We start from the raw sequence: 27,205 nt of genomic DNA, 5'->3' as shown, positions 1-27,205 counted from the left end.
AAGGTGCGTGTTTATCCTCGCCGCTGGGGGGCGCTGCGCTCTCCAGTCGGGCGTGTCCGCAGAAGAAGCAGCAGAGCCTTCCTGGTTTGTTTTGGTTAGCTTTAGCCGTTAGCCGTTAGCTCCCGTTAGCCGTTAGCCTCTCTCACGTGTGTCCTCGCCGCTGGGGGGCGGTGCGCTCTCCGGTCGGATGTGTCCGCAGAAGAAGAAGCAGAGCCTGGTTCCTGGTTTGTTTTGGTTAGCTTTAGCCGTTAGCCGTTAGCTCTTGTTAGCCGTTAGCCTCTCTCACGTGTGTCCTCGCCCTCTGGTCCCGCTCGCGCTCGTCGGTTCGTATAAACGCGTCCGTCCTGATCAGTTTGTGACTTTATTTTTCACTTTATTATTCACTTTGTTTGTGTTTTTGATGTTTTAGAGTGTCACGTGTTCACGGAGGATTAGCATCACAGCAGGAGCAGATGATCATGAAGAAGAAACCCAACATTCTGCTCACAGGTGACTTTACACACATGTTCACACTGACAGCTCTACTTCAGCTTTACCCAAATCTACCGTCGGGGAGACTGTGTGATTGTGTCTAGTTTCAGAAAACTGAATACTTGCCTTAAAGTGTATTAACTAACTAACTAGCCAACTAACTAACCACTTTAACCTCTTACGCCTTAACCAGCTCAGCTAAAGCTTCATCAGAATCACAATAGTTTTCATTGTCATTGTTGAAGAACAGGTTCACAAACGAGGAGGATTTAGATCAAAATAAGCTATAAAACTTTAACCTGTGAGGCTTAAGAATATTTACCTCTTAACTCCCGCCTTAACCATATACAAAAAACATGCTTCATTAATGTGGTTAAGTTAAGCTCATGCGTTACTGTTGTGCATAAATTGGAACAGAGAAACAAACAAGCATTTGTATTTACAAATTACCATATTTTTATTTTAGTGAAGAAGAAAAAATATGTGTACTGTATATGTGTGTATGTATAATATTGAAGTGACTTGCGATATGCGATACTGCTGTGCAATATCGCGATAACGATATCTAACCCTAACCTCTTAACTCCCGCCTTAACCATATACAAAAAATGCTATATACATATTATATACAAAATGTGGTTAAGTTAAGCTCATGCGTTACTGTTGTGCATGAATTGGAACAGAGAAACAAACAAGCATCTGTATTTACAAAGTACCATATTATTATTTTAGTAAATAAGAAGAAAATATGTGTTCTGTATATGTGTGTATGTATAAGTACATATATAATATATTTTATATTAGGGCTGCACGATATTGAAGTGACTTGCGATACTGCTGTGCAATATCGCGATAACGATATTATTGCGATATTTCACTAAACACCATTTTTTTCAGCAAATTGTGTCAAAAGAAGACTTAAAAAACACCCGATCACGACCAAAACAAGGGTAGAATTTAACAAAGCTGTAAATGTTAAACTAAAACTGAACTTCTACACATGACTTCAATGCATGAGTTTGAGTTTGCAAAAAAAATGGGTGGATCTCAGTCAGATGAAGGTTATGGCGATGTTGGCGATATATCGTGGCTTCTCGCGATACGGATATTGAATCAGCTAATATCGCGATACGGTATTTTTCGCGATATATTGTGCAGCCCTATTGTACATATTAGTTTTTTGTAACGTCTTTGATGTAGATGTTGTTTTGTTGTTTTGTAAATCGGGTAAAATAAGCCACGGCTTCAGCAACACCTTCTCGGTTTCCCGCCTTGTCTGTGACGTATTTGCAGTAGATACATTTTGTTTTATGTTTTTAACCGAATAAACCTTCATTCATTCAAACCAAGTGCATGTTCTGCAGTTCAGCTCTACCCAAATCTAAAAGCTTACAGCAAAGGGAACGCCTCATTTGAAAGCCTAGACCTACAGAACGGATCTTTTTTCTTGCGTTTTTGTTACGTTTTTGACTTTTTTTTTTGTCACTTGGTTCCCACTTTTCTGTTTCTGTTTTGTTATTTTTTTCAACAAATTTTTGTCACTTTTTCGTCACTTTTGTGTAGGGCTGTGCAATTAATCGAAATTCGATTACGATTTCGATTACAACAATAAACGATGACAAAATTAGCATAATCGCAAAAAATCGATTATATATATTTTTTTCTTTTTTTTTAACATTTTTTTTTCACGTTTTTTTTTCCTAATTTTTAATTTTTGTCACTTTTTTGCTGGATTTTTGTCTTTTTTTGATGGATTTTTGTCTTTTTTTGATGGATTTTTGTCACTTTTTTGCTGGATTTTTGTCTTTTTTTGATGGATTTTTTTCTTTTTTTGATGGATTTTTGTCACTTTTTTGATGGATTTTTTTAAAGGCAACAAATAATCGTTTGAATAATCGTGATTTCAATTATGACAAAAATAATCGTGATTATTATTTTTTCAATAATCGAGCAGCCCTACTTTTTTGTAGCTTTTTCGTCACTTTTTTGTTCATTTTTCGTCACATTTTTGTCACTTCACTGTTATTCCTTGGTTGCTTCTTTGTTACGGTTTCATTCTTGTTTTTGCGTAATTTTTCCCACTATTATGTCGCAGGTTTTTGTGAGAAAGTAAAACCAAACTGGAGAAAATGTGGTTGGTTCAGGTGGGGGTTAAGAGGTTAAATAAATCAGATAAAAATCAAAAGTAAAATATGACGACAGCAGTAGAACAGCGGCGGGTTCTCTTTCCAGATGTGCAGGTGCATGAAACCCCCTCCTGAACCAACCACACTTTCTCCAGTTTCATGAACAAAGTGTCAAAACGACACAACAAACAAACGATTAAAAAGACACAAACAAGTGGGGATCCGTTTGTAGGTCTTAGCTTTCAAATGACGTCCCTCTGACTGTGAGTCCTGGCTCCGGTGCAGGTTAATGTTGAATGACCTGCTTTATGTGATGATATAGACGTTCAGATGATTTGGTGGATCTGGACGTGAGTAGGTGAGGTTTCAGTTCTTCGTTATTGTTTGTGAGAATCAGCTGCTCGAAGCCGGTGTGATCTGGTTTTGGGGTGACGGTGACGTCGTCTGGAAGGAGTAGGTTTTGCAAAGACAGATTTAAAGGTGAATTATTGGTCGTTCTCTCTGTGAGTCTGACCAGTGGGACGTGACCTGAATGATCTGAAGCGTTTGGACAAAGGTCAGAGGAGGGTCTGGTGGTGATGGACCTGAAGTGAAACACTAACGTCCTCACGAAGTCGCTCCAGCTGCTGATTATCGGGTCTCTTCACTCCAATCGGGAAAAACGTCTGGAGTAAAGTGTTAAGAGGTTGTGTTGTTGTGTCTCAGGGACCCCGGGAGTCGGGAAAACCACCCTGGGAAAGGAAGTGGCTCAACGAACAGGCCTGAAGTACGTGAACATCGGAGAGCTGGCAGAAGAAGGTAAATGTTGAACTAACACAGAGGAAGGTAAATGTTCAGACTAGCACGTGGACTCATGGATCTGTGATGGTTTTCCTCATGGATCTGTGATGGTTTTCCTCATGGAGCTATGATGGTTTTCCTCATGGATCTATGATGGTTTTCCTCATGGATCTATGATGGTTTTCCTCATGGATCTGTGATGGTTTTCCTCATGGATCTGTGATGTTTTTCCTCATGGATCTGTGATGGTTTTCCTCATGGATCTGTGATGGTTTTCCTCATGGATCTATGATGGTTTTCCTCATGGATCTGTGATGGTTTTCCTCATGGATCTGTGATGGTTTTACTCATGGATCTGTGATGGTTTTCCTCATGGATCTGTGATGGTTTTCCTCATGGATCTATGATGGTTTTCCTCATGGATCTATGATGGTTTTCCTCATGGATCTGTGATGGTTTTCCTCATGGATCTATGATGGTTTTCCTCATGGATCTGTGATGGTTTTCCTGATGGATCTGTGATGGTTTTCCTCATGGATCTGTGATGGTTTTCCTCATGGATCTATGATGGTTTTCCTCATGGATCTATGATGGTTTTCCTCATGGATCTGTGATGGTTTTCCTCATGGATCTATTATGGTTTTACTCATGGATCTATGATGGTTTTCCTCATGGATCTGTGATGGTTTTCCTCATGGATCTATGATGGTTTTACTCATGGATCTATGATGGTTTTGCTCATGGATCTGTGATGGTTTTCCTGTTTTCACTGTTTACATTCCACTAAAGTTTACGGCACATGCGCCTCTACATCTGGTTCTATAATCTGTGTTAGCGTCACAGCGCCTCACACAGGCCTGGAGGAGGAATCGTTTTCACAGTCGACCCATGTGGACACATTTACTGAGCTGCTTCAGGCTGAAAACATAAGCCTTTTATCGTGTGGATATAGTCTAACACTGGTATCGATGGTACCTTTATTTCACCATAAAACACCGGCTAAAGACCTTGTTATTGTCAGCGTTTATGAGAGACAAAAGCCTGTTTTTTGGCTCTGTCTCAGCGATGGTGCAAACGCTCAGTATCTCCTGTTGTTTCTGCAGGACAGCTCTACGACGGCTTTGATGAAGAGTACAACTGCCCCGTCCTGGACGAAGACCGGGTGAGCAGTGGTTTCATTAATGACGAATGTGTTTTACAGCGGCAGGTTCAATAAGACTGAGAGAAACTCGACTCCTTTTTCATGACTGTATGACCTCAGACCATAGAGATAATAAGATGAGCAGGTCTCATTCAGCCCCATTCATTGTAAAGGTGAACCGTAATGGCCGCTCTGGCTCCTCCTACGCAGCCTGTTCTTTAAAGAGTAACTAAACACCAAATGCACTTTTTTTTTGCTGATAAACGGTCTAAATAGTTGTTGAATAGAGTTAGCTACATGTCCCAGTCAATATGTTGACATTTGGGGCAAACTTGTTCAAAATCTCACTTTTGTGTCTAAAACCGCAGGGTTAGCGCCTCTACTGGTTTCAAGCAGCAACTGCATTTGATATTTTGTGGTTGGAGGAGAGTGTGTCCACGGCGTCCACAAAACGTCATCAGTTCTGCCCGTGGTTCTGCCTCTGTGCCTCTGTGGCCCCGCCCACACACGCCTCTGTGGCCCCGCCCACACACGCCTCCGCCTCCGTCACGTAGCCACCAGGACACGCGTCGCGCACACACCGCCTGAGCTCATGAGTCAAACCAGTAGATGGCGCCCCTGCGATGCTCACACTTCGGCTGAGGTGGTGCAGAGGAATAAATCCCTTTGAAAAGCTACTGTGCGATGCTCTCTCTCTGTTCGCAGTCACTGACAGCGAGCGAGTATCTACCAGCGGCCATCTTTTTTTTTCGTAGGACAGTTGCTACTAGTGATGCGCGGGTTGCGGGTTCCACCGTCGTCTTTACAGCGGGTTTTTGGCGGAAATATACGTCGGATTTTCATAAAAGAAGCAGCGTTTTGCAGCTTGTGATCCAGAGAACGCTTTTGTGGAGCTCATGTCTCCTGTTTTCCACCGTATGTGCGACTGTGACTTTGCGTTAGGCCGACCTCTGCTCTTCCTCTCTCCCTCTTGCCCAGCGCTCTTCGGAGAGAGAGAGAGAGAGCGCGATGACACGCCGGTGCTGTTCATACGGATCATATCTGTAACCCGTAATATTTAATGGTTGCGGGTGCGGGGCGGGGCGGGCTGGGTCGGGTTAGAACCTGCTCCAAATGCGGGACCCGCGGGTTGAAAAAAACCCGCATCACTAGTTGCTCCATCAAGCAATCACAAGTCATGAGATGCACCAACTCTCCTACGAAAAAATCAACCTTGCGCACAGTGGTGACAGCGGTAACAGCGTCTGTCAGTCCTGTCAGATCGAGGGGCGTGGTCTGAGACTGTCAACAGCAGACCCCGCCCACACACTCACCCCCCTCGTCTCCCCCAAAGCCTCCGAGACCACCCCTTTCTCAGCAATTTTTGACTTTTGTTTGTGGGTGGGGAACGGCTCTGCCACGCCCGTTTAGTTGCACTTTAAAGAGGGGGTGTTCTGCTTTAAAGAGGGGGTGTTCTGCTTTAAAGAGGGGGTGTTCTGCTTTAAAGAGGGGGTGTTCTGCTTTAAAGAGGGGGTGTTCTGCTTTAAAGAGGGGGTGTTCTGCTTTAAAGAGGGGGTGTTCTGCTTTAAAGAGGGCGTGTTCTGCTTTAAAGGGGGCGTGTTCTGCTTTAAAGAGGGGGTGTTCTGCTTTTGTCAGTCCCATAGCACCAGTCTATATCTCACTACAATGATGACAAACCTTCTGTTGGTCTGTAAATGCAGTAAATTAGAATAACTGCCTTGTATAAAATGTCTCTCTCAAAATGGCTGTAGTGAATGTCTTGAAATAGGCCTCTGTCTCTTTAAGAACCTCTGAGCCTTTAGACACGCCCCCTCCACACGCTGTCTGTGGCATCAGTGGGGAGGGGGTTCTGCTGAGGAGCAGTGGTTGGTTACTCGGCTGGTGACCAAAGCTCGGAGGCGTCTCCAGGAGGTGGGGGCGTTCCTAGGAGGACTCAGGCAAACCTATCCCTAAAATGGCCGCCATCAGAGTTTTTACAGATTACTCAGAAATACGTGAATGTGCCAAGGCAACACTTCAGCCATGTTTTTAATGAGGGAGTGACAGAATAACAGGATGGAAAGCTGGAAAAAGTCCATTTTGCAGAATAACCCCCCCTTTTAAAAGGGCAAAAAGGCGGGAAGCCCTGCACTCAGGGGGCGGAGCCTCCACTGGCTCTGGAGCCAGTCAATGCACTGAAAATGCTTCCACTTTTTCAGGCTGATAAACAAAAACCAGCGTGGGTAAAAGTCTTTCACCTCCCCCAGCGTGGTCACATGGGCCACATGGGCCACATGGGTCACATGGGTCAAAGTGATTTTTAGAAAAAGAAACTTTTTGGAGCCAGGCTTTTAATGTGTTTTTGGGACGGTTGAAGTCCCATTAGAATCATTGCTCCCAAGTGTCTCTTGGAGTCACCTCTGGCCACAAGGGGGCGGTATTACAGCACTGTCAGCTCCCGCCATGAGGACCATAGAGAAGCACCATCCTCGCCCATGGCTTCAGACAAACACCAGCTTTTGGTTCTCCTGGTCTCACATTTTCTAATTCTTCTATTTCCTTTAAGGCTGGATTTTCACTTTGTCAAAATGTTCCCTCAAAGCGAAAACTATTGACTGTTTTGGGCTGATGTGTCTCTGTCCAGGTGGATGTTGTACATGTTTTGGTGGATGTTGTACATGTTTTGGGCTGGTGTCTCTCTCCAGGTGGATGTTGTACATGTTTTGGGCGGTCTCTCTCCAGGTGGTGGACGAGCTGGAGGAGCAGATGTCTGAGGGGGGGGTGATCGTGGATTATCACGGCTGTGACCTTTTCCCCGAGCGCTGGTTCCACATCGTGTTCGTCCTGCGCACGGACAACACGCGGCTGTACACGCGCCTGGAGAGCAGGTGAGAGCGGCTTTACCCAAATCTAAGAGTCTGGAGAGCAGGTGAGAGCGGCTTTACCCAAATCTAAGAGTCTGGAGAGCAGGTGAGAGCGGCTTTACCCAAATCTAAGAGTCTGGAGAGCAGGTGAGAGCGGCTTTACCCAAATCTAAGAGTCTGGAGAGCAGGTGAGGCCGGCTTTACCCAAATCTAAGAGTCTGGAGAGCAGGTGAGGCCGGCTTTACCCAAATCTAAGAGTCTGGAGAGCAGGTGAGAGCGGCTTTACCCAAATCTAAGAGTCTGGAGAACAGGTGAGGCCGGCTTTACCCAAATCTAAGAGTCTGGAGAACAGGTGAGGCCGGCTTTACCCAAATCTAAGAGCCTGGAGAGCAGGTGAGGCCGGCTTTACCCAAATCTAAGAGTCTGGAGAGCAGGTGAGACCAGAGCCGTGGGAGGATGTTTCAGTTAGGGGGCGCCGAGGGACAAAATTTACCCCAAATACTTTTTCTGTGCATAAATCCTATTGATTAACCTCTTAACTCCCGCCTGAACCGAGAGAGTTTTCTCCAGTTCAGCTTTACCCAAATCCTGTAGGCCAGTGTAACACCTCATTTGAAAGACCTACAAAACTAAACTGATCTTTTTCCTCACTTTTTTGTTGGGCAGTCGACTAATTTCTGTCAAAGTTTCGTGAGTTTTTTGTCACTTTTTTGTCAAATTATTCACATTTTTTTAGTACTTTTTTTATCCATTTTTGTCACTTTTTCGTCAATTTTTCTAAATTTTTTGTAATGTTTTTGTCAAATTATTCGCATTTTTTTGTCCAATTTTTGTCAATTTTTGTCAATTTTTTTGTTAATTTTTCGTCAAATTATTCAAATTTTTTAAAAACTTTTTCTTAATTTTTTGTCAATTTTTTGTCAATTTTTTTCAATTTTTTGTCAATTTTTCGTCAATTTTTCTAAATATTTTTTAATGTTTTTGTACAATTTTTGTCATGTTTTCGTAAAATTATTCGCATTTTTTTGTCAATTTTTTGTAATATTTTTGTACATTTTTGTTAATTTTTCGTCAAATTATTCGCATTTTTTTTGTCAAATTATCACTTTTTCTTAATTTTTTGTCAAATTTTTGTCAATTTTTCGTCAATGTTTTCTCACTGTTTTTTCACATTTTCATCCTTGTTTTTGCTGTGTTGTTGTTGTGTTTTCCTCCTGGTTTCCGTGACTACATCGATGCTTTTAGATTAGGGTACAGCTCTGGGCTCGGGCTAAAGCGGCGTCTCTCTGTCCAGGGGCTACAGCGGGAAGAAGCTGCAGGACAACGTTCAGTGTGAGATCTTCCAGACCATCCTGGAGGAGGCTCTGGAGGCCTACCAGGAGGAGATCGTCCACCAGCTGCCCAGCAACACGCCTGAAGACCTGGAGCAGAACACGGAGCAGATGGTGCAGTGGGCGGAGCAGTGGATCAAAGAGCACAACTAGAACGAGAACTTTTTTTACCTCCGTGTTTGTAAAGAAATGCATCGTCTCCGCTCCGGCTTTACCCCAATCTCAAAGGTTCTGGACAAAAGAAGCTTCAAGATGAGATAAACGGGGATAATTAGTATGGTTTAAAAATGTCACTGAAGCTGCAGAAAGGATGGAGATGATGGGAAATATAATGTTCCTCTAAGTATGTTTCATGGTCTGCTATAAATATATGTTTAACAAACTCGACACTGGTGAAGATTGTTTCGTGGTCGTGTAGAAGGAAACACTGTTCTTTCATAATTAAAGTCAAAGTAATGATCCTGTTGGAACCTAAACGTTTGCAGATTCTGTCCATGTTCAGCACCAGAGTCTGTACGATGTGACTCATGGAGCCTCGGGCTGAAGATCCTGGTGATGATGAAGAACCTGGACCTTTGGTGAAACGAGCAGATGCTTTAGGGCAGGGGGAGGCAACGTCAGGCCCGCGGGCCAAATCCGGCACTCCGGCACAGAACCTCTGGCCCTCGAGATGAATTTGAGAAACACCATTACACATTCTTAGAGTTTATTGGGAGAAAACAAGGTAGAAATACTGTCACTGCACCCGATGAGGTCATAACACCGGCGTCTGAAGGGAGTGCACTGGAAAAAGAATCATCGTTTTCAGCAATGACATAAATCTTCTTGAATTAAAAGATTAAATCTAAGGTTTGAGTGGATTTGTTCTGGTTTTAGACGAGATAAAACCTCTAGTCGTCGTTATTCTCTTAATTCAGATAATTTTGTGTCATTTCAAGTGAAAAACAATTATTTGTGGGTGGGTTTTATTCTTGTTCCGTCGGTGCTACAGCGTTTGTATCTTAGTTCAAACCGACTCAAATTCAACATAGAAGAACTTTAATTCAAGCAATTTTAAGTCATTTATCTCATGATGGTCATTTTTCCAGTTTGTGCTTTACTTTGGGCGAATAATCAGCGGCTTCGGCCCTCGGTTTATTTACAATAAAGAAAATCGCCTCCCCTGCTTTAGGGTTTGGGTAAAGTGTTAGTCGTGTCCAAACTCATTCGTAACTTTCCTAATGTATTTGTAGCTTCTAAATTCTTTACAGGGACAAAATTTATCTGTACATTTCACAACTCGAGGGTCACTTTCACAGAAATGCTGGAAAACAACCTGAAAGTTAATAAAGTTGATACAAATGTTTCATAATTTGATGCTTTTTTTCCCCACAAACGTTTCATTCCATTTCTTGAAGTAAAATCAGGTAAAGCTCCTTTAAGTGTTTTTCTGTCGGATAAGTTTTAAATATGAAGAAAACGAAGGCTTCAGTCGTGTCAGCAGCTCGTTTGTGGCGCCATGTGGAGCCACCAGCTCTTCTGAGAACGTTTCATCAGCCGGCTCTGTGTGGAGCTCTGGTGTTAATGGTAGACCTGTCACTCATGTTTGGAGCTCTGGTGTTTAATGCGAGCGGCGCCCCCTTGTGGTGTAAGTCCATCATTCACAGAGTTTTGACGATTCTCTTCACGATTATTAAAAACTGTGTAGATCGATTAACGATATTTTTGTTTATCGTCCCAGTGACAAACCAAAGTCTTTCAGATGAGGCGTTACTGTGTTTAGATTTGGCTAAAGCCGCTCACTGGGTGAAGGCGAGAGGTTTGAACACGAGGCGATGAGGCCGTAGTGGAGGCCATTTGAGCACTGACATGAGGGACTCTGTGGCCTTGACAGTGAAGCAGGAGCTGATGCTGGATTCACACACAGGCCTGATCACGAACGTCATGAGGCCGATGGAGCAGCTTTACAAACATGTATGTGATCATAAACATGTAGATCACATGTTTTATAGATAAACATGTAGATCACATGTTTTAAAGATCTCATACATTGTACAATAAGAATAAAGGTGATGAATGATGCCAGAGCGTGTTAGTTACTCGAATACAGTTACTCTGATACAGTCACTGGGAAACTCTTGACTTTAAATGCTTTACTTGTCTGGTCTGTGCGACTGAGGACACGCGTGTAGACCAGACAGGTACACATGAACTCGTCTAAGCTCAGGTAAGATCTCAGTTTGGGAAACGCTGGCCCTTTAATGATCATCTGATTTCGTATCATGGTCTGGTTCCTGTGGTTCATGTTTGAGTCAGTGAAGTAGGAGTGGGAACGTGCTTTATTCCTTATGGGGAGTTTATTTCTGAAACAGCTGGTGGTGATGTCACTCCCCCTGTGTTTCCCGCCCTGGGTGAGGACGGTCGGTTTGGGCAAATGTTGCTGAAGCTCTAGTTCCCGGAGACGTAACAGCTGAGCCCATGAAAGGTCAAGGGTCAGGAGCGACATGTTTGATTAGAATGATTTAAATATCCTGCACAGTAAAATTAAACTCGTCCACACTGCACCGTTTCTCTGCTCGGCCCGAAATCGGCTTCGTTTTCATGTAGTGACTGATTTGATCTGGAGACACTTCATGGCAATGTCCTCGGCCCGCACTTTGAGACCCACAGGTGGATTTAAAAATATATATCACAATGATGTAATACAAACAAACAAGGTCCATTATGTTTACATTGTTTAAGTCAGTGGTAAAAACTAAATGTTAAAGTTAGGGGCCGTTAAAAAAGCATTGTGGAAATCAGTCAAGTAAACCAACATCTAACAAAAAGCTTTCGAGCGTATCGGCATTTTTTTTGTTTAATTAATTGTAGATTTTGAAAAAAAAAAAAAAAAAAATCGAGCTCATTGTTCCCCACGGGCGGGTCCTCCCTCCCTCGGCCGGTGGCGGCGCCAGAGCGCGCTGTGCCCATAGCTGTGCCCATAGCTGTGCCCCCGCCTCCGCAGAAGAAGAAGCGGCTGCGCAGGAGGCGCCGTAGAAGAAGAAGCGGAGGGAGTTTAAAAATGTTTATCCTCATGTTTTGCTTTAATTAAGACTTTAACTCATTTGTTAAGTGTGTAAAGTTCGCTCGGCCTGAGACTCACTGACCTCACTGACCCACAGCTGCGTTTACGGACCTCCGGAATCCACAGAGAGGTGAGAAGAAAACACTTTATATCCCGCAGAGACTTTAAACTTTAACAACAGAAACTACAAACTCAGCTCTAAAGTCCCGCCTCATCGAGTGACGGAGATGAAGGATATGCCAACATTAAAGGCACATTAATGAACATGTTACACGTGCTCTTGCTCCTTGTATTATTATTTAGTGTCATGTGTGATGAGCCCCACAAGCTTCAGGTTGTAGTTTTACTTTTTACACCGTTTTTCCAGGGTTTGTGAGGGACATTAAACGGCATTAAATGAATTATGCCAAATGAAATGTCATTTAAACGCATCGAATCTACATTTATCACATTTTTTACTGTATAAGTTCATCGGAAATATTAAATTGCTCCAAAAAAAAAAACCCACACAAAACTCTGCTAACAAAGTGTCTCTCCTGACAGGGGCCGGACTGGGACTGAAAACAGCCCTGGACTCGGACCAGCCTGGCCCAAAATAGTGTAACTGTGACACTTCCACAAATACATATTTTAACCCCTTAACTCCCACCTGAACCGAGCACATTTTCAACTGTTTGGCTTTACCCGAATCTAAAAGCTTCTGGAAAAAAGGTGTGAAAATAGCAACAAAACTGAGACGAAAACGATGATGGAAATGTGACAAAAAAGTGATGAAAAATTGATGAAAAAGTGCCAAAAATGTCACAAAAATGTCACAAGAAATTGCCAGAAAATGGAAGAAAAAATGAAAAAAATGACAAAAAAATTGACAAAAAAATGACAAAAATATTGACAAAAAATTGACAAAAAAATGACAAAAAATGACAAAAAATTTGACAAAAAAATGACAAAAATATTGACAAAAAATTGACAAAAAAATAACAAAAAATAACAAAAAATGACAAAAAAATGACAAAAAATTGACAAAAATTGACAAAAAAATAACAAAAAATTGACAAAAAATGACAAAAAATTTGACAAAAAAATGACAAAAATATTGACAAAATATTGACAAAAAAATAACAAAAAATAACAAAAAATGACAAAAAAATGACAAAAAATTGACAAAAATTGACAAAAAAATAACAAAAAATTGACAAAAAATGACAAAAAATTTGACAAAAAAATGACAAAAATATTGACAAAATATTGACAAAAAAATGACAAAAAATTGACAAAAATTGACAAAAAAATAACAAAAAATTGACAAAATAAATAAATAAAAATTGACAAAAAATTGACAAAAAATTGACAAAAAAAAATGACAAAAAAAAATGACAAAAATTTGACAAAGTTACAAAAATGAGTTGAATCACCAACAAAAAAATGATGGAAAACAAATGTGATGCCGTGAGGAAAAAGATCCTCTCGGTTCAGGCGGGAGTTAAGAGTTTAACCTCTGACCTCTGACCCCCCGCCTGAACATTAACGAGTGCATTTTCCCAAGGTCGACTTTTTATTATTATTATTTTTTTTTGATCGGCATCATCAGCAGAAAGAGCGGGAAAGGCGGTCGTAGAAACAGAAGCAAAATCATTCATATAAATAATAAATAACAACGGTCCCAAAACTGAACCTTGTGGTGCACCAGACTCCACGGAATTCCTTTTAGATTCATGTTTTTTTATACTGGGCTTTACCCAAATCTAAAAGCTTCTCGACTGGAGATCAACAATGCAACGCCTCATTTGAAAGCTAAGACCTACAAAAGTGACGGAAACTTTTCGTCGCCACATTTTTGTTGCTTTTTTAACTATCATTTTTTTGTCCGTGTTTTTCTCATGTTTTTGTTGACTTTTCATCCTCTTTTTTGTCGCTACTTTGATGCTTTTCTTTTGAGCGTTTAGATTTGGGTAAAGCTCGGTTGAGGCGGGACCGGTGGCCCCTCTGTGCTCTTCCAGAACATGGCCGGTCCGCCCCCGTCTCCCGAACACAAAGGCATCAAGTGTTATCTTCTGGTGTGTTCCAGGAGGTGGCGCTGTCCTGCAGGATGAAGAGGCAGTGCTCCGGGACCACAGCGGCTCCAACCAAGGTCTGGAACATCTGCACTTACAGCCCAACCATCTGCTGCTGCTTTACCCAAATCTAGAAGCTTCTGGGCTGGAGCTGAAATGAAGCGATGTCCTGTAAACCAGTGTAGCGCCTCATTTGAAAGCTAAGGCCTCCAGAGCTGAGGTAGACGGATCCTGTTCATGTGTTCTGTGTTTGCCACTGTCTGTGCAGCTGAGGCGCTGGGTGGACCCGTCCTTCAGTGACCTCCCGTCCTTCAGGGACCTCCCGTCGGACCGCGTGGCCCAGCAGAGGAGGCCCCGCCCCTCCAGAGCCGAGGGGAGGCCGGTGAAGAGGAGGGCCGACCCCGGGGCCGGCCTGGGGAGGGGGGGGGAGGACCAGCCCTGGGTGGACCGACACGCCCCGCTCTCTCAGGCCGAGCTGGCTGTTCACAAGAAGAAGATCGAAGAGGTGGAGCGGTGGATGACGGAGCAGCTGCACAGCTCAAAGGTGAGGTCATGTTCAGCTTCAGGCGCTGGGGGAGCGAGTGAAGGCACGTCTTTATGAAGAACAGGGCGTCCGCGGGGTCTTAAAGTCTTAAAAAGGTCTTAAAACGTCTAAAGTTGGGCCTATTTGGTCTTAAAATCCTGGGTAAACTGGTCTTAAAAATTAACGTTCAACGACCCAATTATTTGCGCACGATTTAGTTTAAAAAGTGGACAACTAAAGTCCCAGAAACAGCGATGAGGAGCCGCTCATGGTCCGAGAGGCCGAAGCGACGCTGAAGCTCTGGCCACAAACAACATAAACTCAGCGATAGTGGAGGCAGAAGGACTCTCCTTCAGAGCTTTATCCTCCCAAACAAACCACTGAAACAACGTAAACTCAGTGATAGTGGAGGCAGGAGGACTCTCCTTCAGAGCTTTATCCTCCCAAACAAACCACTGAAACAACGTAAACTCAGTGATAGTGGAGGCAGAAGGACTCTCCTTCAGAGCTTTATCCTCCCAAACAAACCACTGAAACAACGTAAACTCAGTGATAGTGGAGGCAGGAGGACTCTCCTTCAGAGCTTTATCCTCCACAAACAAACCACTGAAACAACGTAAACTCAGCGATAGTGGAGGCAGAAGGACTCTCCTTCAGAGCTTTATCCTCCACAAACAAACCACTGAAACAACGTAAACTCAGCGATAGTGGAGGCAGAAGGACTCTCCTTCAGAGCTTTATCCTCCACAAACAAACCACTGAAACAACGTAAACTCAGCGATAGTGGAGGCAGAAGGACTCTCCTTCAGAGCTTTATCCTCCACAAACAAACCACTGAAACAACGTAAACTCAGTGATAGTGGAGGCAGAAGGACTCTCCTTCAGAGCTTTATCCTCCACAAACAAACCACTGAAGTCAGCAGAGTTTAGGATCCAGAACATGACCGAGGTGATGGATCCGTGACGCTGCTGTCGGGGGAAAGATACGTCCGATATGAAACAACGTGGAGATGATCCTTCACTGTAAATATCCAACTCAAGGTCATGAACGGCAGAATTCACAATAACGTTTGTCCAAATGTTGGAAACACAAAGCGAACGCTCCTCTGCGAAAGTCCTGTTTCTTTAGAAACACGTTTCTCACTTTGTTCATCAAAACATCTGACAAACAAGTTTAGAAAACATCAAACCCAGACTATTCTGGCCTAATAATGATATCATTAAAATGATAATTAATCAGTTGTAAAGTTGACAGTGTTTTGTTCTTTGCAAACGACTGGAAAAGCTGCTTTTATTTTTAGAAACAGTGAATGTTTAACCAGCTCAAGTCTTACAAAGCATTTTAAATACACAAACTAAATATCTGTTTTCTTTCATTCAGTCGATAATTGTGAGTAATTATTCAATCTCAATATTCTTATTATGGGATAAGGTTGTTAACACTTGAATGGTTAAAATGCCTAATGTGAAAAATGAAGTTCTTACATTTGTTCATCCCACTGTGAAATCAGAAACAACAGTTTGACTCTTGGATTTTTGTGACAGTGATTTTCTTTACAGTCCATTTATATATTGTTCAAAAACAGGTCTTATTTATGAGATTTTGTGTCTTAAAAAGGTCTTAAAAAGTCTTAAATTTGACTTGTCCAGCTCTGCAGACGCCCTGAAAGAAATAAAAGGTTTCATTGTCTGGATGGTGACAAAAACAAAACAAAATCGGTTTCCTGGAGTAAATAAATGGATATATCTTTAGTTCTCAATAATGCATAGTGTTGTATCGGTATTGTTAAGTATTGTTGTGCTGTTAAAGGGACTAGACGGAGGAATGTCCAGCCATGTCCTAATCTGTAGAATGAGCTCAGACCTGTTCATCACAACTGCCTCTAAAATCCTGCCCTGTCACTCATGAAGGTGGTAATTTGAGTCTGAAGCACGAGCTGAATACAGAACCTGAGACCTGAGGCGGCTGTAGTGAGTTCCATCTCGTCCCTTTAAAGTGCTGGGATCAGTAATAAAATGACAGCCTGCTCCTTCATCCCAAACCTCAGCCGTGGTGTTCAGCTTCTTCACAGGTCTCAGTCACCCTTTAGTTTGGTTGTTTCTTCTTCTGCTTGAGCCCTTTGGATTGTGTCGCATAATTAAACAGAACATGTGGAGTTTTGTGCATTTTAAAAGATTGTAAAACATCACCAAAGGCGCTGAGCTGACAGAAAAGTGAATTTCTCCATCTTATCTTAAAAGTTCCATAATGCAAAGTTATAACCCGAATGTGAAAGTGTAAAGTATTAATATTTTTGGTGATATGGATCTCATGTGTTTCCTCTGCTGTCCACAGGGGGGCGTCCTGCTGCTGACCGGCCCTTCAGGCTGTGGGAAAACGGCCACAGTGCAGGTCCTGTGCAAAGAGCTGGGAGCCCGTCTGCAGGAGTGGAGCAACCCGGTGCACACGGAGCAGTACGGCCAGGAGGGTGCGCTGTTTCACACTTTCACTGACCCACAGGGGGCATGAAAGCATCGTTATCCATTCTCTCAGTGTCACAGTGACGATCTTTTAATACATTACCAATACATTTAACCCCACGCTTCACAAACAAGGACCAGCCCCCCCAGAAAACTGACATTACACTTTATACAATCTACTAGCTGAGACCCGGCCTTCGGCCGGGCCTCGCTAGTCTCCACATTTGATATTTTGAGATTATGAGTGATTACAAAGAAATGTCCAACGCGTCACACAGTTCAGCTGTAGACCAGTGGTTCCCAACACATTCCAAAAACTTTGGCCACTACAAATGTGTAAAATAATGAATGCTAAAAACAATTTAAAACAAACTGCAATTGGAGTGTTTGATGCACCCGTGCTCCTTTCTTATAAACTACAACCACAATATTTTCGCTAAACTCGGGGAACAGGATTCAAGAGACAGTGGAATAATTATGGATAAATATTAGGGGTTCAGCTCTAACGGTTTGGTTCACGGTGCAGGACCCGTGGTTTGGTGCATCACGGTAGTTTACAATCAAAAAATAATAAGTTGGTTTTGAACTGAAATAGCCAAATGATCATTGTTAGACAGTATTTATAACCTTACAATAAAATGGGCAATGCTTTCAAAGCTGCTTTAGAATCAAATGTACCTCTGGGCTCATAATACGTGAAAGCAAAATAGAAAACAAATGGTTCAGCAGCAACGTAAAAAAAAAGAAAAAAACTACGCAGTGCAGGCCATGCGCTCGTTAACTGGTAGTTTCATTTTCGCTTTTACTCACACGGAGGATAAATCAGTCGGAGCAGCGCGTGTGATTAGAGGCTCGTGTTTGAGCAGGTTTTGGGCAATGTTTTGCGTGTACTTTTTTTCGGAGACAAAGCTTTGGAGACGGAATACGGTCAGCACCAACCACGCACAAACTGTCTCCCATCCCAGTCCTAACCAGGCCCTTCCCTGCTTAGCTTCAAAGTCGGTATGGGAAATAAACATGGCGGCGCCCAGGCGGCGGCCATTCAGATTGCGTTTTCTATTATGATTGAAACACGTCAAAAACATAAAGAAAAGTACAGTTGTCCCAGTGCGGTGAATGGAAACCTTTGCTTTTATGCGGCCCCGGTGCAGACTGTTATATGTTATGTGTGTTATATGTTATGGTGTTGGTGCAGAATGGCAGTGGAACAGCCTGTCGGGACCTCCCTCCTCGCAGCTTCAGCAGTTCCAGGACTTCCTCCTCAGGGCCAACAAGTACAGCTGTTTGCAGATGAGCGGAGACGCCGACGCCGCTCACAGGAAGGTCATCCTGGTGGAGGTAACGCTTCCACACACACGTTACACTTGCTTTTCAAAATGATCTGTCTTTGTCAAATGCCAGAGGAATGAGAGAGAGAATGTCAGTAACATGTGGTAGAATTGCTAGAAAACTCTGACCAGGTTCAGCTTCTTCTCCAGGTCTTTGCTTCTTCTCCAGGTCTTTGGTTCTTCTCCAGGTCTTTGCTTCTTGGTTGATCTTCACATTTCAGACACAGCTCGTTCACACATAACCCGCCTTCTTTCTGACCTGTGTGATGATTGGACATTTACATCATTGTTTTAACCAATGAACCTGGACCTTCAAGAGTCTGGAAATCACAGCCAAGGAGGGACCTGAGCTTCAGAGCAGCTTCATCATCTGGGCTTTAACTGTTTAAAGGGACGGGAATCTGAGCGTCTGTGAACTCCTGACTTTGTAAAAATAAAAAACATTTCTACAAAACTCTCTCTCATTCTTCTGGTATTTGACAAATATAAATATGACCTAAAACAGGAAGATAATTCTTGTTGTTTAGACAGTGAGAAAATCTTCAAATGTGTCTTTTATTAAGTGTTTGTGAACATGTGGTTGTTTTCTTGTAGGATTTCCCCAATCAGTTTTACCGACAGCCCGGCAGCCTCCACGACGTCCTCCGGTAAGAACGCACGTGTTAGAGGCTGATGTGTGGGGTGGTGGGGGCGGTGTATCGGGTGGTGTATCGGGCGGTGTATTGAGTGTATTGAGTCCTGTTGTGTTGCAGGCGTTTCGTGAGGACGAGTCGGTGTCCGCTGGTTTTCATCGTGTCTGACAGTGTGAGCGCCGACAGCAGCAGCAGAAACATGTTTCCCCGAGAACTACAGGAGCAGCTGAGCATCGGCCACATCAGGTACGGCACATCTGTACGGCACATCTGTACGGCACATTTAAGATCTGTCTAGCACCTTAAAGTTACAGGCCAGCGTTTTTCCACACTGAGACATGTTCTTACCTGAGCTGTGACGAGTTCTTTAGGACCTGTCTGATCTTCAGTCACGTAAACACAGCGCAGACGGCGTTAGCATTTAGCCTCTCCCTCTCTCCTCTATAGCTCCAAAACAGGTCAAGATAGAAGCGTTTTCCCTATTTAAATATGGTTACGTGAAGTGTTCCACTACAAAGTATAATTACACACAATTAAACTATGTGGATTTTCTAAGCGGATAAAAGGGGGAACTATATTGTAAGGCGTAATAATACCAGGAGTAGTTTGGCATCCGCGCAGAAATCTTCACTTTACTGTGCGGATGCCAAATTACAAAAAAATTGACAAAAAATGACAAAAAAATGACAAAAAAATGACAAAAAATTTACAAAAAAATGACAAAAAAATGACCAAAAAAAATGACAAAAAATTTACAAAAAATTTACAAAAAATTTACAAAAAATTACAAAAAAATTACAAAAAAAAAGACAAAAAATTACAAAAAAATTACAAAAAAATTACTAAAAAATAAAAAATAAAATAAAAAAAAATTACGAAAAATTAACAAAAAATTAGAAAAAATTAGAAAAAATTACCAAAAAATGACACAAAAAAAGACAAAAAATGACAAAAAATGACAAAAAATTACAAAAAATGACAAAAAATTGAAAAAAATGACAAAAAAAGACAAAAAAAATTGAAAAAAATGACAAAAAACACAAGTTCGAAATCCGCGCAGTTTTCTTCACTTAGAAAATCCACATTGTTTAATTGTGTGTGATTATACTTTGTAGTGGAACACTTCACGTAACCATATTTAAATAGGGGAAACGTGGAAGAGCTTGGTAGCTTCTATCTTGACCTGTTTTGGAGCTATAGAGGAGAGAGGGAGAGGCTAAATGCTAACGCCGTCTGCGCTGTGTTTACGTGACTGAAGATCAGACAGGTCCTAAAGAACTCGTCACAGCTCAGGTAAGAACATATCTCAGTGTGGAAAAACGCTGGCCTGTTCCTTTAACAACAGGTCCTCACACGTGCTGTAGGTGAGCCCCCCCCTCCTCAAATTAAAACACTGAGATCATCACCAGTCAGTCGGGAAGCCGCTCGCTGGATGGTGAGTGACCCATGTGACCCATGTGACCCTGGTGGAAGGTGATGATGGACGAGACGATAATGAAATAAAAACATGAGAACGGCTCAGGGCTCAACACCCGTCTCTCCATCAGTGACTCCAGCAACAGCGCCTCCTAGTGAGCACACGAGGGCCTAACACAAACATAAAGTCCTTCACATGTGGCTCTGAGACCGGTCTCAGTGATTCCACACGTCTGATTTAAAACCTCATTCACACCGAACAAAAGCTGAAATAACGTGTCTGCGTTTGCAGCTTTAACCCTTTGGCTCCGACCGCCATGATGAAGGCGCTGAGTCGCATCGCGGCGCTGGAGGTGGAGCGGGTGAGTGTTTGTGGTGGGTTTGTGTGTCTCATGTATTTATACTGATGTATCCGTGTTTGTGTGTGTGTGTGTGTGTGTGTGTGTGTGTGTGTGAGCAGAGCGGCGGGCAGCTGTCGGCTCCAGACCACCCCCTGCTGGAGAGGCTGTGCTCGGGCAGCTCCGGGGACATACGCAGTGCCATCAACAGCCTGCAGTTCTCCTGTATCCCAGGTGAGTGCCACACTGGTCAGCCCCACACTGGTCAGCCCCGCACTGGTGTGACGACTCCCATCTCCTATTGAACACAACAAAGACGAGGGAGCTGACCATCGACTTCAGGCGGGAGTCCACACACAGCCCGACCATCATCAAAGGAGAAGTCATTGATTCTGTCTCTGAGCACAAGTATCTGGGTGTGATCTTAGATGACAAATTAAAGTGGGATAAAAATACAGATCACATCACAAAAAAGGGTCAACAGAGACTATATTTTATGAAGAAATAGGTGTCCTTTCAGGTGGATAGAAACATGTTGAAAATGTTTTATAGTGCTTTTGTGGAGAGTGTTCTGACTGCTGGTTTCGGGGCCATGACTGAGGCACAAAAGAACTCCCTCAGGAAAATATGTACAGTTGCAAACAAAACCCTGGGTGTTCCTCTGAAGGGTCTGCAGGACATTTGTTTTACTCGAGCTCGGAATAAAGCAGACATAATATTATCGGACTCAAAACATCCTCTGTTTAGTGAGTTTGAGCTGCTCCCCTCAGGTCGAAGGTACAGGAGCCCCGCCCTGACTAAAAACAGGACCAGGCAGTCATTTGTGCCACAAGCCATTTTACAATTAAACAAACCAACAATTCGAAGTAACCAACAGTGATTTTTTTTTTTTTTTTTTTTTTTTTAATTCTGCACAGCTGGTCTGTCAGAGAAGGTTTTTAAGGAATGTAGATAACGATTTTAACAATTTAAACTGAGGTTGACTGGCCGTGGTTTGTTCTTTGTATGTTGTCGATGTTTGGATTTGTCTGCTGTGGTCATTGTTGTATTTGTGTACTCACTGCAAATGAATTTCCCCACGGGGACAATACATTTTCTACTTACTGGTCAGCCCCACACTGGTCACACAGGACCTGTTTGGACTGACGCACGTGTCCTCACAGACCTGTCGCTGGAGAAGACTCTGCTGAAATCCTTCAAAGGGAAGTCGTCTGAGGCGGGAAAGAGCCGGGCGAAGACTCAGCGTGTGAAGGGCAAACGTAAGGCGGCGCCTGAGGGGGAGGAGCAGCCCATCGGGGGGAAGGACACCTCCCTCTTCCTCTTCAGAGCCCTGGGAAAGATCCTGCACTGCAAACGTGAGCCGCACTTCACGCTAACGTCCACCGGGGCGGCGCTCATGAGTGTTTGTGTGAACAGGAGGCCTCGCTGACGGAGCAGAGGCAGCAGAAGAACAGCCCGGGCTTCCTCCTCATCTGTCGGAGCACCGGAGAGAGCCTCTGCTGGTGGACCCCGAGGTGGGTGCTCCTCAGGCTCTTCACTCTGATGATGGTCTGTGTGTGACCCTGGTGTTCTCCTGCAGGGGGCGCTGGAGCGCTCACACATGTCTGCAGAGCTGTTCAGCCTCTACCTGCACCAGAACTACCTGGACTTCTTCTGCGAGGCCGAGGACGTGGCCCGAGCCAGCCAGTACCTGTCGGACGCGGACCTGCTGTCTGCGGACTGGGCGGTACGGACACAACACACTGGGATGTTCTTGTTCCTCTAATGCTCCTCTGGGATGTTCTTGTTCCTCTAATGCTCCTCTGGGATGTTCTTGTGTTCCTCTAATGCTCCTCTGGGATGTTCTTGTTCCTCTAATGCTCCTCTGGGATGTTCTTGTTCCTCTAATGCTCCTCTGGGATGTTCTTGTTTCCTCTAATGCTCCTCTGGGATGTTCTTGTTTCCTCTAATGCTCCTCTGGGATGTTCTTGTTTCCTCTAATGCTCCTCTGGGATGTTCTTGTTTCCTCTAATGCTCCTCTGGGATGTTCTTGTTTCCTCTAATGCTCCTCTGGGATGTTCTTGTTCCTCTAATGCTCCTCTGGGATGTTCTTGTTTCCTCTAATGCTCCTCTGGGATGTTCTTGTTCCTCTAATGCTCCTCTGGGATGTTCTTGTTCCTCTAATGCTCCTCTGGGATGTTCTTGTGTTCCTCTAATGCTCCTCTGGGATGTTCTTGTTCCTCTAATGCTCCTCTGGGATGTTCTTGTTTCCTCTAATGCTCCTCTGGGATGTTCTTGTGTTCCTCTAATGCTCCTCTGGGATGTTCTTGTGTTCCTCTAATGCTCCTCTGGGATGTTCTTGTTTCCTCTAATGCTCCTCTGGGATGTTCTTGTTTCTCTAATGCTCCTCTGGGATGTTCTTGTTTCCTCTAATGCTCCTCTGGGATGTTCTTGTTTCCTCTAATGCTCCTCTGGGATGTTCTTGTGTTCCTCTAATGCTCCTCTGGGATGTTCTTCTTCCTCTAATGCTCCTCTGGGATGTTCTTGTGTTCCTCTAATGCTCCTCTGGGATGTTCTTGTTTCCTCTAATGCTCCTCTGGGATGTTCTTGTGTTTCCTCAGACTCGCAGCCTGATGTGCGAGTACAGCTCCTCCGTGGCCACCAGGGGGCTCCTGCACTCTAACTCTCGGCAGGTCACTGTGGGCTTCAGACCTCTGCACAAACCACACTGGCTACAGGTGCACAAGAAGGTACTGCCTCATGTAGATGTTCCGTGCTGTTGCTCCTCAGTTTAAACAGATGAATGATGGAGATGTTCCTCAGTAAAACAGATGAATGATGGAGATGTTCCTCAGTTTAAACAGATGAATGATGGAGATGTTCCTCAGTTAAACAGATGAATGAGGGAGATGTTCCTCAGTAAAACAGATGAATGATGGAGATGTTCCTCAGTTTAAACAGATGAATGATGGAGATGTTCCTCAGTTAAACAGATGAATGAGGGAGATGTTCCTCAGTAAAACAGATGAATGATGGAGATGTTCCTCAGTAAAACAGATGAATGATGGAGATGTTCCTCAGTAAAACAGATGAATGATGGAGATGTTCCTCAGTAAAACAGATGAATGATGGAGATGTTCCTCAGTAGAACAGATGATTGATGGAGATGTTCCTTAGTAGAACAGATGAATGATGGAGATGTTCCTCAGTAAAACAGATGAATGATGGAGATGTTCCTCAGTAAAACAGATGAATGATGGAGATGTTCCTCAGTAAAACAGATGAATGATGGAGATGTTCCTCAGTAAAACAGATGAATGATGGAGATGTTCCGTGCTGTTGCTCCTCAGTAGAACAGATGAATGATGGAGATGTTCCTCAGTAAAACAGATGAATGATGGAGATGTTCCTCAGTAGAACAGATGAATGATGGAGATGTTCCGTGCTGTTGCTCCTCAGTATCGGGGGAACTGTGTGGCCGCACAGTCGCTCTTCAGGAACTTCTGCCTGACGCCTGTGGTGCTTCAGACCGAGCTGCTGCCGTACCTCGCCAAGCTCTGCAACCCCATGAGGAACCAAGGTACCACTTTAACCCGACCACAGTGACCCGACCACATTGACCACCGTGACCGCCGTGACCACAGTGACCACCGTGACCGCCGTGACCACAGTGACCACATTGACCACCGTGACCACATTGACCACCGTGACCACATTGACCACAGTGACCACATTGACCACCGTGACCACATTGACCACATTGACCACATTGACCACCGTGACCATATTGACCACATTGACCACATTGACCACAGTGACCACATTGACCACCGTGACCACATTGACCACCATGACCACCGTGACCACCGTGACCACATTGACCACATTGACCACCGTGACCACCGTGACCACATTGACCACCGTGACCACCGTGACCACCGTGACCACCGTGACCACATTGACCACATTGACCACCGTGACCTCATTGACCACAGTGACCACATTGACCACCGTGACCACATTGACCACATTGACCACATTGACCACCGTGACCACATTGACCACCGTGACCACCGTGACCACCGTGACCACATTGACCACATTGACCACCGTGACCTCATTGACCACATTGACCACCGTGACCACATTGACCACATTGACCACATTGACCACCGTGACCACATTGACCACCGTGACCACCGTGACCACCGTGACCACATTGACCACATTGACCACCGTGACCTCATTGACCACATTGACCACATTGACCACCGTGACCACATTGACCACATTGACCACATTGACCACCGTGACCACAGTGACCACCGTGACCACATTGAGCACCGTGACCACATTGACCACATTTACCACAGTGACCACATTTACCACATTGACCACAGTGACCACATTGACCACAGTGACCACCGTGACCACAGTGACCACATTGACCACAGTGACCACCGTGACCACAGTGACCACATTGACCACCGTGACCACATTGACCACCGTGACCACATTGACCACCGTGACCACATTGACCACATTTACCACAGTGACCACATTTACCACATTGACCACATTGACCACATTGACCACATTGACCACATTGACCACATTGACCACATTGACCACCGTGACCACATTGACCACATTGACCACATTGACCACATTGACCACCGTGACCACCGTGACCACATTGACCACATTGACCACATTGACCACATTGACCACATTGACCACCGTGACCACATTGACCACAGTGACCACAGTGACCACAGTGACCACAGTGACCACATTGACCACATTGACCACCGTGACCACCGTGACCACATTGACCACATTGACCACATTGACCACATTGACCACCGTGACCACCGTGACCACATTGACCACATTGACCACATTGACCACATTGACCACATTGACCACCGTGACCACATTGACCACAGTGACCACAGTGACCACAGTGACCACAGTGACCACATTGACCACCGTGACCACAGTGACCACAGTGACCACAGTGACCACAGTGACCACATTGACCACCGTGACCACCGTGACCACCATGACTGTGACCACCGTGACCACAGTGACCCGAGTGTGTGTTTGTTACAGCTCAGATCGACCTGATCCAGGACTTGGGGCAGATGAGTCTGCGGAGGAGGCCGGACAGGTACTGACCTCACACTGACCTCACACTGACCTCACAGAGAAACACTGACCTCACAGAGAAACACTGTCCTCACACTGACCTCACACTGACCTCACACTGACGTCACACTGACCTCACACTGACCTCACACTGACCTCACACTGACCTCACACTGACCTCACACTGACCTCACACTGACCTCACACTGACCTCACACTGACCTCACACTGACCTCACACTGACCTCACACTGACGTCACACTGACCTCACAGAGAGACACTGACCTCACAGAGAGACACTGACCTCACAGAGAGACACTGACCTCACACTGACCTCACAGAGAGACACAGAGAGGAGCATTTCTTTGTTGCTGTTTAATTCTTGTGGGTGTTTCTGACCTGAAGGGGTCAGGGGTCAGGGGTCATTTCTGGGGCGGCCGAGTTATGCAGCTGAGCCTCCCAACATTCTACACAGTTAGTAACATTGTCCATATTATCAGTAGGAGGTTTCTAACTCTAATTAAACCTGTGTTAGAATCATCATAGGAGCCACAGGAGTCTGGCTCCTTATTCAGCTATAAAGTCTTTGTCCTGTAAATAAAGAACTGAGCGTTTCTTAATGTCTGCACTGAGTGACTGAGTTTGTTCTGTGCAGGTTAAAGCTGGAGGCCGTGGCTGAGAAGGAGTGGGGCCAGGAGGACAGTGAAGAGGAGGAGGCTCCCAGAGAGGAAGGCTTATCGAGCAGTCAGAGTCAACCCAGCAGCACCCAGGCTCTCCTGCAGGAGGAGGAGCTGCTCATCGAGGAGTACGACTCAGACTAAACACAGAGCAGCACCTCCTGCAGGAGGAGGAGCTGCTCATCGAGGAGTACGACTCAGACTAACCACAGAGCAGCACCTCCTGCAGGAGGAGCTGCTCATCGAGGAGTACGACTCAGATTAACCACAGAGCAGCACCTCCTGCAGGAGGAGGAGCTGCTCATCGAGGAGTACGACTCAGACTAACCACAGAGCTGCACCTCCTGCAGGAGGAGGAGCTGCTCATCGAGGAGTACGACTCAGACTAACCACAGAGCTGCACCTCCTGCAGGAGGAGGAGCTGCTCATCGAGGAGTACGACTCAGACTAACCACAGAGCAGCACCTCCTGCAGGAGGAGGAGCTGCTCATCGAGCTCCACACGGGTTCAGGAGGTAGATCTCATTGGTTTCTTCCATTGGTTTTTGGTGTTTTCTTTAATTTAAAGCAACACTGCAGGTGAACAGGAAAATAAATGTAGTTTAGTCATATCAGTTTCAAACCTTGGCTGTAGATCAGTGGCATAAATATGAGAATAAAATATTGGTAGTGAGACATATCTGTATAACTAATGTTCAGTTAAAGTTTCAAACTGATATCTGTGCATTTAAACTTTTCTCTATTCACCTGCAGCTTCTTGACTAACAGTACATTATGCAAAAAAATGGGAAAAAATAATTTATTTGAGCTGAAACGACTGAGTCACTTCTTTGAACCCTCTTCTCATGACCTCAGACTGGTCTTATTGAACTGCAGAGGAGCTTTGGACCTCCAGAACCTCAGACTGGTCTTA

The 27,205-nt window shown here is 44.3% G+C and overlaps 3 protein-coding genes across 3 annotated transcripts in view; 2 read left to right on the top strand and 1 right to left on the bottom strand.

Moving 5' to 3' along the window:
* LOC306980151 (insulin gene enhancer protein isl-1-like) overlaps nt 1-27,205 on the bottom strand; it is a gene marked incomplete at its 5' end in the record, with an annotated part of 274,135 nt that overhangs the window by 20,596 nt on the left and 226,334 nt on the right.
* ak6 (adenylate kinase 6) lies at nt 124-9,074 on the top strand. Its single transcript, XM_079580187.1, has 7 exons — nt 124-146; nt 260-323; nt 410-489; nt 3,303-3,395; nt 4,481-4,539; nt 7,240-7,385; nt 8,656-9,074. Exons 3-7 carry the CDS (start codon nt 453-455, stop codon nt 8,843-8,845), a joined length of 525 nt encoding a protein of 174 aa, XP_079436313.1. The 5' UTR covers nt 124-146; nt 260-323; nt 410-452; the 3' UTR covers nt 8,846-9,074.
* Nucleotides 11,669-26,782, top strand: rad17 (RAD17 checkpoint clamp loader component). The gene is made up of 16 exons (XM_079580156.1): nt 11,669-11,865; nt 13,804-13,866; nt 14,058-14,333; nt 16,648-16,780; nt 17,968-18,110; nt 18,695-18,747; nt 18,853-18,978; nt 20,441-20,510; nt 20,609-20,720; nt 21,650-21,841; nt 21,903-22,000; nt 22,066-22,212; nt 23,087-23,215; nt 23,925-24,045; nt 25,581-25,638; nt 26,272-26,782. Exons 2-16 carry the CDS (start codon nt 13,825-13,827, stop codon nt 26,435-26,437), a joined length of 1,866 nt encoding a protein of 621 aa, XP_079436282.1. The 5' UTR covers nt 11,669-11,865; nt 13,804-13,824; the 3' UTR covers nt 26,438-26,782.

This window comes from Gobius niger (genome assembly GCF_951799975.1).
Source record: "Gobius niger genome assembly, chromosome: 1".
Lineage (NCBI taxonomy): Eukaryota > Metazoa > Chordata > Actinopteri > Gobiiformes > Gobiidae > Gobius > Gobius niger.
This window is presented reverse-complemented; position numbering and strand designations above follow the sequence as displayed.

What these genes read in the sequence shown, in the direction of transcription:
- ak6 (XM_079580187.1), top strand. Translation starts at nt 453, where the DNA reads ATGATCATGAAGAAGAAACCCAACATTCTGCTCACAG. An exon ending in CGGAGAGCTGGCAGAAGAAG is followed by an intron (nt 3,396 to 4,480) that starts GTAAATGTTGAA and finishes TTGTTTCTGCAG; the next exon opens with GACAGCTCTACGACGGCTTT. An exon ending in CCGTCCTGGACGAAGACCGG is followed by an intron (nt 4,540 to 7,239) that starts GTGAGCAGTGGT and finishes GTCTCTCTCCAG; the next exon opens with GTGGTGGACGAGCTGGAGGA.
- rad17 (XM_079580156.1), top strand. Translation starts at nt 13,825, where the DNA reads ATGAAGAGGCAGTGCTCCGGGACCACAGCGGCTCCAACCAAG. An exon ending in GGAGCAGTACGGCCAGGAGG is followed by an intron (nt 16,781 to 17,967) that starts GTGCGCTGTTTC and finishes GTGTTGGTGCAG; the next exon opens with AATGGCAGTGGAACAGCCTG. An exon ending in CAACCCCATGAGGAACCAAG is followed by an intron (nt 24,046 to 25,580) that starts GTACCACTTTAA and finishes TGTTTGTTACAG; the next exon opens with CTCAGATCGACCTGATCCAG.